At 47.3% G+C, this 17,981-nt stretch overlaps 1 protein-coding gene across 2 annotated transcripts in view; it reads left to right on the plus strand.

Moving 5' to 3' along the window:
• The window catches only part of AATF (apoptosis antagonizing transcription factor), a 162,571-nt gene that overhangs the window by 54,080 nt on the left and 90,510 nt on the right, over window positions 1–17,981 (plus strand). For both annotated transcript variants that reach the window (XM_073666701.1, XM_073666702.1), the window contains exon 5: window positions 5,298–5,412. In XM_073666701.1, the coding sequence (XP_073522802.1) occupies window positions 5,298–5,412 (115 nt within the window). The remainder of the gene's footprint in view (window positions 1–5,297; window positions 5,413–17,981) is intronic.

Raw genomic sequence — 17,981 nt, forward strand, 5'->3', positions numbered from 1 at the left:
ACATATAAACAGACATCACACAATGATATCTGCCTACACACACACACACACACTCACTCACTCACACTCACACACACACACTCTCACACATACTCACCATCCACCGGATCCAGTCCTCCTGCTCCTCTCTGGTGCAGCAGTGCAGGCCGGGCGCGCACTACGTGACGTCACAGCTGTGACGCGGCCGGGCCAGCACAGGGAAGTTAACAGCTGCAGTGCTTGCCCGGCCGAAGGAGAAGTAGCGGCCGTGCGCCGCTGCTGGGGGAGCAGTCCGGGGGCCCCCCCGCCACTGTCTGCTGGTATGTGCCACGGCGCCGCACATATAATGATGGCAATCTGGCCATAGACACCCTGGAGCCCTGGGCGGCGGCGTGCTTCTCTGCTTCTAGGGGGGGTCAGCTGCCCCCCCCTGCCCCACGGTGGGTACGCCGATGTACACAGCTATCACTGGATTTACATATATAGAAATCAGGGCATTTGATCAAATACACAGCTCCAGACAGCCAGAGCAGAGAGCTGAGATTAGCAGACCAGCTCTGAAAGCTGCAGGGCTGGTGATTTTATAACTGCATCTATTTAGAAGCTGAGAAGGTGGAGGAGGGAGGTGAGCAGATATGCTATATAGAAATCCGTACACTGGAGAGAGGTGGCTGGTATGTTAGGAGTTAACCACTCTCCTGGAATGTACCCACTGCTCATACTATGCCAGGGTCTGTAGTCCAAGCTCCATGGAAACCAACTTTACACTATAAATGATAAAAGATGTTATTACAGGAGATTGACAGCAGATAGGCAGTATGAAAATAAGTTTGAAATTGGTTTGCTTTTTCTCCCAAATTAAAGCAATTTAAGAACTTGCTAATACCCCTTGAACTTTGGGGATAAGCCTGCTGCAAGAGATTGTTCTGATGAGCACAACAATCAAAGGGCACAGGTGCTGACCCTTTCACTGCCAGCATCTGTACTCCAAATGAGTAGGTCCTGCTATCAATGCAGCTGAAGTCAGGCAAATAACCAGGGGAAGTAACTTGGAGTTTGTAAGCCACCTACATGCAACTTTTTTTTTCCCAGGAAGGGATTTGCAAAGTGTTATAACTTTCCATGCTGGACAAAATTATAAAAATAAATGAGTTTGCTTCTTGAGCTGTGTCACAATAGCCCTTTCATGAATAAAGCCTTACCGCTGTATTTATGCAGAGCGCGTAGGCCTTGTTGTATTGTAGGTCAGTGATAATGTACAGTGCAGCCAGATGAAATGAATCCCTGGCTAAATGACATGCACACGCTCTCATTTGTGGAGCATTTATATATATTTGTTCATTTCTATTCATTTAAGCTTCCATGTCCCATGCACTCCTACCATTTTATGTATTTTAAGGAATATAAAGGCCTAAATGTTAAAAGCTTATTGTTATTCAGAGTTTATAATCTCCGTCGTGCTTTAATAATTTTTTTCTTATGCCTGGATTGGCCGCAACTTGCACAATAATCACTCTCTCACAGCTTTGTAATCAATGCCCATAGTAATAGGATTCCTCTGGCCACTGGCAATTAATAAATTTGTGTCTTTTCTTTAAAAAAAAAAAAAAACTAGCAAAGTCGGATCTGAAATACGACTGACTGGCTTTCCTCATTTGCATATTTATTGCAGTGGAAAAATTCTTACCGAATGATTGATGTCAGCCCTGCCTCTTGAATTCCAAGCAGCACATTATTATGAAATGAAAAATGCCGGCCCTAGAGTTGATTAAAGTTGAAGACGGTGGAATCTGTGTTTTTTAAGATTGTGGGAGAATTAAAGGCATATTTTAATGGATGTTGACAAGAAGAGAGCCAACAAAAGCAAAGCTACGGATTTGCCTGAAAAGATTTAATCCGATGTTTCTTGGGGGATTAATTGCTGGGGATGACCAGTGCAATTGGTAGTCTTTGTGGAGGTAAATGATTATTGTTCTTCAGATAAGAAATAGACATCGAAAGTGCAGCGAGACAGACATTTTATATATTATAAAAATGTATCAGTAAAAAGGTGCATGGACCCTTCATTGCAAGGGCCCTATTCTACAATTCAATCCATTCCAATACGGATCCAACTCTGCACATGTATACATAAAAATAGAAATAACTAACTATTCTGCTGACTTTTTTTTTTTCTTGCCAGCCCCCCACCACCTTAGAATATATAAATGTGGAGGCATAAAAATAAAAGGATTAAAGATATATTCTTCTGTATTCCCAAGCTCTTCCTGCCTTAGAAGGTATATGAGCATAGCCTGGTGAGTGACCGTTAGCTATGCCCATCTGCATGATCTCCTTAAAGCCTCATTCAGATGTCTGTGATTTTTCTTGAATATAGAATGAAAGAATGGAGGCAGCACACCAATTAGAATCATAGAAAAATTAGTGATTTAATAGCCCATCGTGGCAGCGACTTTCAATGCAAAAAGTGAGAACCTTTCTCAAGGTTTTTCTTGTACGTAAAAACACGGACTGTCGTTCTTCAGTGTTTTGGATCCAAGTTTAATTGGTGTTTGATCAATGTGTCAATTTTACCTGATAAAAATATATCCTTTGCAATATTCATAGATCCGTAGGCTTGTATGGGCAATTTTAATCCATGACCCATATATTATAATGGGTATGTGTTCTATTCGTGAAAAATGCAGAACATGTTCATGACTAATGGATGTTTGACTGAAGCCTAAAGCGTTTGTTCATTACTGGACAACAGCATCTTAACTACAAAAGTGGCCATAATAAAATATATGCTTACCTGCCGGAATGGTGCAGCTCCTCAAATATTTCTCCAAGTGGTCACCTGACATTGGCAGATTACTGCTGCTGCTGTTTGGCAGCCGCTGATCTTCACTATTCTCTCAGAGCGGACATCCGCTCGGCTCCATGGTGACAACATAGCATGTTGTCACCATGCCTTTAAAGGGTTATTCTCAAGTTGTCTCTTGAGCAGCTCACAAGTCTGTAGTCTTCTCACTTCCTGATTTCTGGTGGGTGGGCATTCCTTTGTGAGTGACAGTTCTAGTAAGTAACAGCTGCAGTATTAGTAGAACTAGAAAACTCCGCACAAGTTCTGCTGTAACACATTAAGAAAATGGAGTTTATTGTCCAGTGTAGACTGCTTTCTTTCTATTTGTATATAGCAATAACAATGCATTTAAACAACCTCAAGGCTCGGGAAAGTAAGAGCCATGTTGCTGGGTTCTGGGGAACTTATTGTACAGGACTGATGAGAACAGCTTGTCAGGAACTGAGAGGGAAGGGTAAGGATATGAACTGCTTACTGCGGTATAGAAATCAATGGGCCGTAGAGACTTAAATGGTATGATAGGAGTTAATGTCTCTCCTGGAATGTAGCTTATGAGCACTCTCAGCCAGGGTCTGGACAGGCACCTGTGGCAGAGTTTTGTAGAAACCAGCTGTACACTATGAAAGATAAGAGCTCTCTTTGCAGGAGAATGACAGTAGATAAAAAAGCAAGTGAGCTGCAAACTTGATTGCTTTAGTTAACTAGAATTAAAATAATGTAATAACTTGAATATTCCTTTAATATAAGTTTTTCTGTTGGATATAAAAAAAAATCTTTGGCACAGTTGGATTATCAGAAAATGAAAAGTCATGTTGCTACCATTCATCATCATGGCACCCATATTATTGTTGATAATTTTAGGTGTAGTAGACAGACCGTTTTAAATGTGTGTGTACCAGTAGTCTCTGTAGTAATGAGGTGATTTATTATTTTTTAATATTGAGATCAGAAGCGGAGTGTTATACTTCATAGGTAGCTAGTAAAAGATCTTATTTTAAAAGTGTTTTCCGGTTTCGGAAAAATCCTGTCCCCCCAGCGGTTTAAAAACAAATACACTTTCCCTCCAAAGGTCCAATGCAGGGTCTCTGCTGCTGCTTTCGGTGTTTTGTCTGCAGTGCTGACTTCTCGACAGCTTTTCAGCCAATCTGTGATCTCCACAGCTTGTACCGTCAACTCTGGCAGAGCCTCTGAGCTCCGCTATTGACTGCTGTGCTGACAATGTGACTTCACCGCTGCAGACAGTAACAGACCCTGTGAGCAGCCAAGGGAGTGGGGTATTGTAATCCTTGAAAACCCCATTAGCAGTGAGCTTTGAACTTTTATTACATAACTGAGTAGGTTGAAAATTCAAGGTTTTGAAACACATTAGCGTGCTCAAGAAACCTAAAGCTTGCATTTTCAACTACTGAAGGTAGCCAATAAAGCCACAATCTTTCTACTCATATGGCAAATGTAAAGCGTCTTTTGTGTCATTTTCTGGCTGTTTTCCAGTAGTTTTGGTCACCAGTGTTTTTTTGGACAGTTTTCCCATGGTTTTTGTGCTGTTTTTTTTTTTTTCTACTGTTTTCCGTTTTTTTTTTTTTTGTTTGTTTGTTTTTTTTTTTTATTCCATTGAATAATGAAGCAAAAACAGTGGCAAAACTCTCCAAAGCACATCTGTGCATCTTCTGAGCGTCTTTTGAGCTTTCCCATTGCCTTGTATAGTACATTGTGTCTTCCAAGTGGAAAACTCCAGAAGAATGGACCTGTCAATTCTTGTATAACCGCTTGACGTTTTTAGAAACCTGATGTGATTAAAAGACATTAAAAAGCCTGGACGTATGAACAGGAAGTCGTTTTCACATTGAAATGCATGTCTATTCTTCTGAGCGTTTCCTTGTCTGAAAAAGACATCATGGGCACACACCCTTATGTGGTTTCATAGCATAATCTTTAGTGTTGTCCAAGTGTCAATCATATAGCAGCCCCCCCCCCCCCCCCTCGGTGCTGGCAAAAAAAACTCTTACAGGGATGTTTAAAGGGAACCTGTCAGGTCCCCTAGGCCATCCAACCCAGCATCATTTACATATATATTACTAAATTCCCTGCCTAACCAACCCTTTATCATGTTATTCACTTAAATCCATGTTAAAAAAGTATTTATAACCTCCGCTTTTCTTGCGCCAATTATGGCTTTAACTAGTCAGTTAGTTTGTTTCCTCAGATTAGTCTGTCCTCTTTGCATGTTATCGCGCCCTTCTGGCATGGTAACATGATTTGCACAAGTCGGCGTAACCGCCAGCTCCTTGCGCGCGGCTCTATTCGGCAGCGTCATTGAGCCTCTGAAACTGGGTGGGCGCTTCCTGGCTTCAGAGGCGCACTGGAATTGCAGAAAGGTGTACGCGAACCTTGCACGCTAGAAGCCCATGCACACTTTCAGCAAGTATTTATCATGAGTTTTTACATATTTTGGTGTTTTTTGTTATTTTTTTAGGCTACAAAGCTCTGAAGGAATTAATGAGATCTCTGGTCCAGTTGCAAGATGAACTTCTTTTCCAGTTTCCAGAATCACGCCACCTCATAGATGGAAAGCAATGCAAAGCAGATAGGTACAGAAAGCTTTTTGATAGTGTAAAGTGTTAATTTTCTGAATATTATATATTTTGTGACAAAATATTGTATCATTTGAAAACATAACAAAAGAGGCTTATAGGAGAATGTGATTTTCTGTCTACACTGCAATACAGCTCTACTACAGTACATAGGACAAGCGATCAGATGATTGCAGGTTCAAGTCCCCTAATAAAAATGGGACACAATTCCTTACACAGCTCAGTCAATGGAAAAATTAGAAATGGTGACACCAAAAAAAAATTGTTTTTAACGTACAGTACAAACCAAAAGTTTAGACACACCTTCTCATTTAAAGATTTTTCATGACTTTGAAAATTGTACATTCACACTGAAGGCATCAAAACTATGAATTAACACATGTGGAATTATATACTTAACAAAAAAGTGTGAAACAACTGAAAATATGTCTTATATTCTAGGTTCTTCAAAGTAGCCACCTTATGCTTTGATGACTGCTTTGTACACTCTTGGCATTCTCTTGATGAGCTTCAAGAGGTAGTCACCGGAAATGGTTTTCCCTTCACTGGTGTGCCCTGTCAGGTTTAATAAGTGGGATTTCTTGCCTTATAAATGGGGTTGGGACCATCAGTTGGGTTGTGCAGAAGTCAGGTGGATACACAGTTGATAGTCCTACTGAATAGACTGTTAGAATTTGTATTATGGCAAGAAAAAAGCAGCTAAGTAAAGAAAAACGAGCGGCCATCATTACTTTAAGAAATGAAGGTCAGTCAGTCCAAAAAATTGGGCAAACTTTGAAAGTGTCCCCAAGTGCAGTTGCAAAAACTATCAAGCACTACAAAGAAACTGACTCACATGAGGACCGCCCCAAGAAAGGAAGACCAAGAGTCACCTCTGCTTCTGAGGATTAAGTTTATCCGAGTCACCAGCCTCAGAAATCGCAGGTTAACAGCAGCTCAGATTAGAGACCAGGTCAATGCCACACAGAGTTCTAGCAGCAGACACATCTCTACAACAACTGTTAAGAGGAGACTTTGTGCAGCAGGCCTTCATGGTAAAATAGCTGCTAGAAAACCACTGCTAAGGACAGGCAACAAGCAGAAGAGACTTGTTTGGGCTAAAGAACCCAAGACATGGACATTAGACCAGTGGTAATCTGTGCTTTGGTCTGATGAGTCCAAATTTGAGATCTTTGGTTCCAACCACCGTGTCTTTGTGCGACGCAGAAAAGGTGAACGGATGGACTCTACATGCCTGGTTCCCACCGTGAAGCATGGAGGAGGTGTGATGGTGTGGGGGTGCTTTGCTGGTGATACTGTTGGGGATTTATTCAAAATTGAATGCATACTGAACCAGCATGCTATTCTATCCAGTTTGCGTTTAGTTGGACCATCCTTTATTTTTCAACAGGACAATGACCCCAAACACACCTCCAGACTGTGTAAGGGCTATTTGACCAAGAAGGAGAGTGATGGGGGGCTACGCCAGATGACCTGGCCTCCACAGTCACCAGACCTGAGCCCAATCGAGATGGTTTGGGGTGAGCTGGACCGCAGAGTGAAGGCAAAAGGGCCAACAAGTGCTAAGCATCTCTGGGAACTCCTTCAAGATTGTTGGAAGACCATTTCCGGTGACTACCTCTTGAAGCTCATCAAGAGAATGCCAAGAGTGTGCAAAGTAGTCATCAAAGCAAAAGGTGACTACTTTGAAGAACCTAGAATATAAGACATATTTTCAGTTGTTTCACACTTTTTTGTTAAGTACAGTTATATGAAAAAGTTTGGGCACCCCTGTTAATCTTAAGCTTAATGTTTTATGAAAATTGGTGTTTTTGCAACAGCTATTTCAGTTTGATCTATGTAATAACTGTTGGACACAGTAATGTTTCTGCCTTGAAATGAGGTTTATTGTACTAACAGAAAATGTGCAATCTGCATTCAAACAAAATTTGACAGGTGCATAAGTATGGGCACCCTTATTTTCTTGTTTTAAATACTACTACCTACTTTTTACTGACGTACTAAAGCACTTTTTTTGGTTTTGTAACCTCATTGAGCTTTGAACTTCATAGCCAGGCGTATGCAATCATGAGAAAAGCTAGTTAAAGTGGCCACTTGCAAGTTGTTCTCCTGTTTGAATCTCCTCTGAAGAGTGGCATCATGGGCTCCTCAAAACAACTGTCAAATGATCTGAAAACAAAGATTATTCAACATAGTTGTTCAGGGGAAGGATACAAAAAGCTGTCTCAGAGATTTAACCTGTCAGTTTCCACTGTGAGGAACATAGTAAGGAAATGGAAGAACACAGGGACAGTTCTTGTTAAGGCCAGAAGTGGCAGGCCAAGAAAAACATCAGAAAGGCAGAGAAGAAGAATGGTGAGATCAGTCAAGGACATTCCTCAGACCACCTCCAGAGAGCTGCAGCATCAACTTGCTGCAGATGGTGTCACTGTGCATTGGTCAACTATACAACGCACTTTGCACAAGGAGAAGCTGTATGGGAGAGTGATGCGAAAGAAGCCGTTTCTGCAAGCACGCCACAAACAGAGTCTGCTGAGGTGTGCAAAAGCACATTGGAAGAAGCCAATTTCTTTTTGGAAGAAGGTCCTGTGGACTGATGTACCAAGATTGAGTTGTTTGGTCATACAAAAAGGCGTTATGCATGGCGGCAAAAAAACACCGCATTCCAAGAAAAACGCTTGCTACCAACAGTTAGATTTGGTGGAGGTTCCATCATGCTTTGGGGCTGTGTGGCCAATGCCGGCATCGGGAATCTTGTTAAAGTTGAGGGACGCATGGATTCCACTCAGTATCAGCAGATTCTTGACAATAATGTTCAAGAATCAGTGATAAAGTTGAAGTTACGCAGGGGATGGATCTTTCAGCAAGACAATGATCCAAAACACCGCTCCAAATCTACTTAGGCATTCATGCAGAGGAACAATTACAATGTTCTGGAATGGCCATCCCAGTCCCCAGACCTGAATATCATTGAACATCTGTGGGATCATTTGAAGAGGGCTGTCCATGCTCGGCAACCATCAAACTTAACTGAACTGGAATTGTTTTGTAAAGAGGAATGGTCAAAAATACCTTCATCCAGGATCCAGGAACTCATTAAAAGCTACAGGAAGCGACTAGAGGCTGTTATTTTTGCAAAAGGAGGATCTACTAAATATTAATGTCACTTTTCTGGTGAGGTGCCCATACTTATGCACCTGTCAAATTTTGTTTGAATGCAGATTGCACATTTTCTGTTAGCACAATAAACCTCATTTCAAGACAGAAACATTACTGTGTCCAACAGTTATTACATATATCAAACTGAAATAGCTGTTGCAAAAACACCAATTTTTATAAAACATTAAGCTTAAGATTAATAGGGGTGCCCAAACATTTTCATATAACTGTATATAATTCCACATGTGTCAATTCATAGTTTTGATGCCTTCAGTGTGAATGTACAATTTTCATAGTCTTAAAGATTTTTCTGTATTTTCATATGAGAAGATGTGTCGAAATTTTGGTCTGTACTGTATGTCAAGATTTTTTTTTTCACCACTAAAATAATAATAATTAAAAAAAATAAACAAGTTTGGTATCGCCATAATCATACTGACCTGGATATTTTTACCATACAATAAACACCATAAAAACAAAAAACTGCTGCAGAATTGCATTTTTTTTTCACCATTTCATCCCACAAATTTCTTTCCAGTTTCCCAGTACATTTTATGGTAAAGTGAATGGTGTCATTCAAAACTAAAACTCCTGTTGAGAAAAAAACATTTTTTTTTTTTTTGGGAAAAATTTTCTCATCCGGCTATGTTGACTAAAAAATAAAAAAAATATATATGGCTCTTGGAAGAAGTGAGAGGAATAAACTAAAACGCAGAAATGAAAATTGTTTGCAAAGTCAAGGGGTTAATGTACAGATTTACATATATCCATAAACAGCATCATTGCTGCTACCAACAGCTCCCTGGAGAGTAAATTTCTCTACAAGCTGAATTTATTTTATACCTATCATGCAGCCAATAATGATTATTTTACCGACTTCGACATTTATAGTGGTAAATTAAAGACTATCCCCTTTAAAGTGAAAGCTGACATCCCTACACTGGTTATCAGCGTCACTGTGAGCTAAAGCCTGGGGAACCTACACACTAGCCCAGTGATGGCAAACCTTTTACAGACCGAGTGCCCAAACTGCAACCCAAAACCCACTTATTTATCTCCTAGTGCCAATACGGCAAATTAACCCGAATACTGAGGTTTTAGTTAAGAAAAAACTTGTACAGAGAGCAGGCGAGGGCACCATAGAGCAGCCACAGAAAGGAGCAGGGGTATGAGACTGCAGAAATAAAGAATGTGCTCATCTTGGTATATGCCCCCATCCTTGTATATATGCCGCCCTCCTCCCTCCTTGTATATATGCCGCCCCCTCCTCCCTCCTTGTATATATGCTGCACTCCTCCATCCTTGTATATATGCTGCCCTCCCCCATCCTTGTATATATGCTGCCCTCCCCCCATCCTTGTATATATGCTACCCTCCCCCCATCCTTGTATATATGCTGCCCTCCCCCCATCCTTGTATATATGCTGCCCTCCCCCCATCCTTGTATATATGCTGCCCTCCCCCTATCCTTGTATATATGCTGCCCTCCCCCCATCCTTGTATATATGCTGCCCTCCCCCATCCTTGTATATATGCTGCCCTCCCCCATCCTTGTATATATGCTGCCCTCCCCATCCTTGTATATATGCTCCCTCTCCCCTCGTCTATGTATATGTGCTCCCTCTCCCCCGTCCATGTATATATGCTCCCTGTCCCCCCTGTCCATGTATATGTGCTCCCTCTCCCCCCGTCCATGTATATATGCTCCCTCTCCCCCCGTCCATGTATATGTGCTCCCTCTCCCCCCGTCCATGTATATATGCTCCCTCTCCCCCGTCCATGTATATGTGCTCCCTCTCCCCCCGTCCATGTATATGTGCTCCCTCTCCCCCCGTCCATGTATATATGCTCCCTCTCCCACAGCCCATGTATATGTGCTCCCTCTCCCCCTGTCCATGTATATGTGCTCCCTCTCCCCCGTCCATGTATATATGCTCCCTGTCCCCCGTCCATGTATATATGCTCCCTCTCCCCCGTCCATGTATATGTGCTCCCTCTCCCCCGTCCATGTATATATGCTCCCTCTCCCCCCATCCATGTATATGTGCTCCCTCTCCCCCCATCCATGTATATGTGCTCCCTCTCCCCCCGTCCATGTGTATATGCTCCCTCTCCACCCGTCCATGTATATGTGCTCTCTCTCCCCCCGTCCATGTATATGTGCTCCCTCTCCCCCCATCCTTGTATATATGCTACCCTCCCCCCATCCTTGTATATATGCTACCCTCCCCCCATCCTTGTATATATGCTGCCCTCCCCCCATCCTTGTATATATGCTGCCCTCCTCCATCCTTGTATATATGCTGCCCTCCTCCATACTTGTATATATGCTGCCCTCCCCCATCCTTGTATATATGCTGCCCTCCCCCATCCTTGTATATATGCTGCCCTCCCCCATCCTTGTATATATGCTGCCCTCCCCCATCCTTGTATATATGCTGCCCTCCCCCATCCTTGTATATATGCTGCCCTCCCCATCCTTGTATATATGCTCCCTCTCCCCCGTCCATGTATATGTGCTCCCTCTCCCCCGTCCATGTATATGTGCTCCCTCTCCCCCGTCCATGTATATGTGCTCCCTCTCCCCCGTCCATGTATATGTGCTCCCTCTCCCCCGTCCATGTATATGTGCTCCCTCTCCCCCCGTTCATATATATGTGCTCCCTCTTCCACTGCCCATGTATATGTGCTCCCTCTCCCCCATCCATGTATATGTGCTCCCTCTCCCCCCATCCATGTATATGTGCTCCCTCTCCCCCGTCCATGTATATGTGCTCCCCCTCCCCCCGTCCATGTATATGTGCTCCCTCTCCCCCCGTCCATGTATATGTGCTCCCTCTCCCCCGTCCATGTATATGTGCTCCCTCTCCCCCCGTCCATGTATATGTATGTGCTCCCTCTCCCCCCGTCCATGTATATGTGCTCCCTCTCCCCCCGTCCATGTATATGTGCTCCCTCTCCCCCCGTCCATGTATATGTGCTCCCTCTCCCCCCGTCCATGTATATGTGCTCCCTCTCCCCGTCCATGTATATGTGCTCCCTCTCCCCCCGTCCATGTATATGTGCTCCTCCCCCCGTCCATGTATATGTGCTCCTCCTCCCTCTGTCCATGTATATGTGCTCCCTCTCCCACTGCCCATGTATATGTGCTCCCTCTCCCACTGCCCATGTATATGTGCTCCCTCTCCCCCTGTCCATGTATATGTGCTCCCTCTCCCCCCGTTCATATATATGTGCTCCCTCTCCCACTGCCCATGTATATGTGCTCCCTCTCCCCCCGTCCATGTATATGTGCTCACTCTCCCACTGCCCATGTATATGTGCTCCCTCTCCCCCGTCCATGTATATGTGCTCCCTCTCCCCCCGTCCATGTATATGTGCTCCCTCTCCCACTGCCCATGTATATGTGCTCCCTCTCCCCCGTCCATGTATATGTGCTCCCTCTCCCCCCGTCCATGTATATGTGCTCCCTCTCCCACTGCCCATGTATATGTGCTCCCTCTCCCCCCGTCCATGTATATGTGCTCCCTCTCCCCCTGTCCATGTATATGTTCTCACTCTACCCCCGTCCATGTATATATGCTCCCTCTCCCCCCGTCCATGTATATATGCTCCCTCTCCCCCCGTCCATGTATATATGCTCCCTCTCCCCCCGTCCATGTATATGTGCTCCCTCTCCCCCCGTCCATGTATATGTGCTCCCTCTCCCCCCGTCCATGTATATGTGCTCCCCCCTCCCCCAGTCCATGTATATGTGCTCCCTCTCCCACTGCCCATGTATATGTGCTCCCTCTCCCCCGTCCATGTATATATGCTCCTCCTCCCTCTGTCCATGTATATGTGCTCCCTCTCCCACTGCCCATGTATGTGCTCCCTCTCCCACTGCCCATGTATATGTGCTCCCTCTCCCCCTGTCCATGTTTATGTGCTCCCTCTCCCCCTGTCCATGTATATGTGCTCCCTCTCCCCCCGTTCATATATATGTGCTCCCGCTCCCACTGCCCATGTATATGTGCTCCTTCTCCCCCCGTCCATGTATATGTGCTCCCTCTCCCCCCGTCCATGTATATGTGCTCCCTCTCCCCCGTCCATGTATATGTGCTCCCTCTCCCCCCATCCATGTATATGTGCTCCCTCTCCCCCCGTCCATGTATATATGCTCCCTCTCCCCCCGTCCATGTATATGTGCTCTCTCCCCCCGTCCATGTATATGTGCTCCCTCTCCCCCCGTCCATGTATATGTGCTCCCTCTCCCCCCATCCTTGTATATATGCTGCCCTCCCCCAATCCTTGTATATATACTGCCCTCCCCCATCCTTGTATATATGCTGCCCTCCCCCATCCTTGTATATATGCTGCCCTCCCCCATCCTTGTATATATGCTGCCCTCCCCCATCCTTGTATATATGCTGCCCTCCCCCATCCTTGTATATATGCTGCCCTCCCCCATCCTTGTATATATGCTGCCCTCCCCATCCTTGTATATATGCTCCCTCTCCCCCGTCCATGTATATGTGCTCCCTCTCCCCCGTCCATGTATATGTGCTCCCTCTCCCCCGTCCATGTATATGTGCTCCCTCCCCCCCCGTTCATATATATGTGCTCCCTCTTCCACTGCCCATGTATTTGTGCTCCCTCTCCCCCCATCCATGTATATGTGCTCCCTCTCCCCCCATCCATGTATATGTGCTCCCCCTCCCCCCGTCCATGTATATGTGCTCCCCCTCCCCCCGTCCATGTATATGTGCTCCCTCTCCCCCCGTCCATGTATATGTGCTCCCTCTCCCCCCGTCCATGTATATGTGCTCCCTCTCCCCCGTCCATGTATATGTGCTCCCTCTCCCCCCGTCCATGTATATGTGCTCCCTCTCCCCCCGTCCATGTATATGTGCTCCCTCTCCCCCCGTCCATGTATATGTGCTCCCTCTCCCCCCGTCCATGTATATGTGCTCCCTCTCCCCCCGTCCATGTATATGTGCTCCCTCTCCCCCCGTCCATGTATATGTGCTCCCTCTCCCCCCGTCCATGTATATGTGCTCCCTCTCCCCCCGTCCATGTATATGTGCTCCCTCTCCCCCCGTTCATATATATGTGCTCCCTCTCCCACTGCCCATGTATATGTGCTCCCTCTCCCCCGTCCATGTATATGTGCTCCCTCTCCCCCCGTCCATGTATATGTGCTCCCTCTCCCACTGCCCATGTATATGTGCTCCCTCTCCCCCCGTCCATCTATATGTGCTCCCTCTCCCCCTGTCCATGTATATGTGCTCCCTCTCCCCCCGTTCATATATATGTGCTCCCTCTCCCACTGCCCATGTATATGTGCTCCCTCTCCCCCGTCCATGTATATGTGCTCCCTCTCCCCCCGTCCATGTATATGTGCTCCCTCTCCCACTGCCCATGTATATGTGCTCCCTCTCCCCCGTCCATGTATATGTGCTCCCTCTCCCCCCGTCCATGTATATGTGCTCCCTCTCCCCCGTCCATGTATATGTGCTCCCTCTCCCCCCGTCCATGTATATGTGCTCCCTCTCCCACTGCCCATGTATATGTGCTCCCTCTCCCACTGCCCATGTATATGTGCTCCCTCTCCCCCTGTCCATGTATATGTGCTCCCTCTCCCACTGCCCATGTATATGTGCTCCCTCTCCCCCCGTCCATGTATATGTGCTCCCTCTCCCCCCGTCCATGTATATGTGCTCCCTCTCCCCCTGTCCATGTATATGTGCTCCCTCTCCCACTGCCCATGTATATGTGCTCCCTCTCCCCCTGTCCATGTATATGTGCTCCCTCTCCCACTGCCCATGTATATGTGCTCCCTCTCCCCCCGTCCATGTATATGTGCTCCCTCTCCCCCCGTCCATGTATATGTGCTCCCTCTCCCCTTGTCCATGTATATGTGCTCCTCCTCCCTCTGTCCATGTATATGTGCTTCCTCTCCCCCCGTCCATGTATATGTGCTCCCTCTCCCCCCGTCCATGTATATGTGCTCCCTCTCCCCCCGTCCATGTATATGTGCTCCCTCTCCCCCCGTCCATGTATATGTGCTCCCTCTCCCCCCGTCCATGTATATGTGCTCCCTCTCCCCCCGTCCATGTATATGTGCTCCCTCTCCCCCCGTCCATGTATGTGCTCCCTCTCTCCCCGTCCATGTATATGCGCTCCCTCTCCCCCCGTCCATGTATATGCGCTCCCTCTCCCCCCGTCCATGTATATGCGCTCCCTCTCCCCCCGTCCATGTATATGTGCTCCCACTCCCCCCGTCCATGTATATGTGCTCCCTCTCCCCCCGTCCATGTATATGTGCTCCTCCTCCCTCTGTCCATGTATATGTGCTCCCTCTCCCCCCGTCCATGTATATGTGCTCCCTCTCCCACTGCCCATGTTTATGTGCTCCCTCTCCCCCCGTCCATGTATATGTGCTCCCTCTCCCACTGCCCATGTATATGTGCTCCCTCTCCCCCCGTCCATGTATATGTGCTCCTCCTCCCTCTGTCCATGTATATGTGCTCCCTCTCCCCCCGTCCATGTATATGTGCTCCCTCTCCCACTGCCCATGTATATGTGCTCCCTCTCCCCCCGTCCATGTATATGTGCTCCCTCTCCCACTGCCCATGTATATGTGCTCCCTCTCCCCCCGTCCATGTATATGTGCTCCCTCTCTCACTGCCCATGTATATGTGCTCCCTCTCCCCCCGTCCATGTATGTGCTCCCTCTCCCCCTGTCCATGTATATGTGCTCCCTCTCCCACTGCCCATGTATATGTGCTCCCTCTCCCCCTGTGCATGTATATGTGCTCCCTCTCCCCCTGTCCATGTATATGTGCTCCCTTTCCCACTGCCCATGTATATGTGCTCCCTCTCCCCCCGTCCATGTATATGTGCTCCCCCCTCCCCCAGTCCATGTATATGTGATCCCTCTCCCCCCGTCCATGTATATGTGCTCCCTCTCCCCCGTCCATGTATATGTGCTCCCTCTCCCCCCGTCCATGTATATGTGCTCCCTCTCCCCCCGTCCATGTATATGTGCTCCCCCCTCCCCCAGTCCATGTATATGTGCTCCTCCTCCCTCTGTCCATGTATATGTGCTGCCCCTCCCCCCGTCCATGTATATGTGCTCCCTCTCCCCCCGTCCATGTATATGTGCTCCCTCTCCCCCCGTCCATGTATATGTGCTCCCTCTCCCCCCGTCCATGTATATGTGCTCCCTCTCCCCCCGTCCATGTATATGTGCTCCCTCTCCCCCCCGTCCATGTATATGTGCTCCCTCTCCCCCCCGTCCATGTATATGTGCTCCCTCTCCCCCCGTCCATGTATATGTGCTCCCTCTCCCCCCGTCCATGTATATGTGCTCCCTCTCCCCCCGTCCATGTATATGTGCTCCCTCTCCCCCCGTCCATGTATATGTGCTCCTTCTCCCCCCGTCCATGTATATGTGCTCCCTCTCCCCCCGTCCATGTATATGTGCTCCCTCTCCCCCCGTCCATGTATATGTGCTCCCTCTCCCCCCGTCCATGTATATGTGCTCCCTCTCCCCCCGTCCATGTATATGTGCTCCCTCTCCCCCCGTCCATGTATATGTGCTCCCTCTCCCCCCGTCCATGTATATGTGCTCCCTCTCCCCCCGTCCATGTATATGTGCTCCCTCTCCCCCCGTCCATGTATATGTGCTCCCTCTCCCCCCGTCCATGTATATGTGCTCCCTCTCCCCCCGTCCATGTATATGTGCTCCCTCTCCCCCCGTCCATGTATATGTGCTCCCCCCTCCCCCTGTCCATGTATATGTTCTCCTCCTCTCTCTGTCCATGTATATGTGCTCCCTCTCCCCCCGTTCATATATATGTGCTCCCTTTCCCACTGCCCATGTATATGTGCTCCCTCTCCCCCCGTCCATGTATATGTGCTCCCTCTCCCACTGCCCATGTATATGTGCTCCCTCTCCCCCCGTTCATATATATGTGCTCCCTCTCCCCCCGTCCATGTATATGTGCTCCCTCTCCATCCGTCCATGTATATGTGCTCCCTCTCCCCCCGTCCATGTATATGTGCTCCCTCTCCCCCCGTCCATGTATATGTGCTCCCTCTCCCCCCGTCCATGTATATGTGCTCCCTCTCCCCACCGTCCATGTATATGTGCTCCCTCTCCCCCCGTCCATGTATATGTGCTCCCTCTCCCCCTGTCCATGTATATGTGCTCCCTCTCCCCCCGTCCATGTATATGTGCTCCCCCTTCCCCCAGTCCATGTATATGTGCTCCTCCTCCCTCTGTCCATGTATATGTGCTCCCCCTCCCCCCGTCCATGTATATGTGCTCCCTCTCCCCCCGTCCATGTATATGTGCTCCCTCTCCCCCCGTCCATGTATATGTGCTCCCTCTCCCCCCGTCCATGTATATGTGCTCCCTCTCCCCCCGTCCATGTATATGTGCTCCCTCTCCCCCCGTCCATGTATATGTGCTCCCTCTCCCCCCGTCCATGTATATGTGCTCCCTCTCCATCCGTCCATGTATATGTGCTCCCTCTCCCCCCGTCCATGTATATGTGCTCCCTCTCCCCCCGTCCATGTATATGTGCTCCCTCTCCCCCCGTCCATGTATATGTGCTCCCTCTCCCCCCCGTCCATGTATATGTGCTCCCTCTCCCCCCCGTCCATGTATATGTGCTCCCTCTCCCCCCGTCCATGTATATGTGCTCCCTCTCCCCCCGTCCATGTATATGTGCTCCCTCTCCCCCCGTCCATGTATATGTGCTCCCTCTCCCCCCGTCCATGTATATGTGCTCCCCCCTCCCCCAGTCCATGTATATGTGCTCCCTCCTCCCTCTGTCCATGTATATGTGCTCCCCCTCCCCCCGTCCATGTATATGTGCTCCCTCTCCCCCGTCCATGTACAGTACAGACCAAAAGTTTGGACACACCTCATTTAATGATTTTTCTGTATTTTCATGACTATGAAAATTGTACATTCTCACTGAAGGCATCAAAACTATGAATTAACACATGTGGAATTATATACTTAACAAAAAAGTGTGAAACAACTGAAAATATGTCTTATATTCTAGGTTCATCAAAGTAGCCACCTTTTGCTTTGATGACTACTTTGCACACTCTTGGCATTCTCTTGATGAGCTTCAAGAGGTAGTCACCGGAAATGGTCTTCCAACAATCTTGAAGGAGTTTCCAGAGATGCTTAGCACTTGTTGACCCTTTTGCTTTCACTCTGCGGTCCAGCTCACCCCAAACCATCTCAATTGGGTTCAGGTCTGGTGACTGTGGAGGCCAGGTCATCTGGCGTAGCACCCCATCACTCTCCTTCTTGGTCAAATAGCCCTTACACAGCCTGGAGGTGTGTTTGGGGTCATTGTCCTGTTGAAAAATAAATGATGGTCCAACTAAACGCAAACCGGATG

This window comes from Phyllobates terribilis, unplaced genomic scaffold, assembly GCF_046119375.1.
Source record: "Phyllobates terribilis strain yellow unplaced genomic scaffold, ASM4611937v1 Scaffold_2__4_contigs__length_985480577, whole genome shotgun sequence".
NCBI lineage: Eukaryota > Metazoa > Chordata > Amphibia > Anura > Dendrobatidae > Phyllobates > Phyllobates terribilis.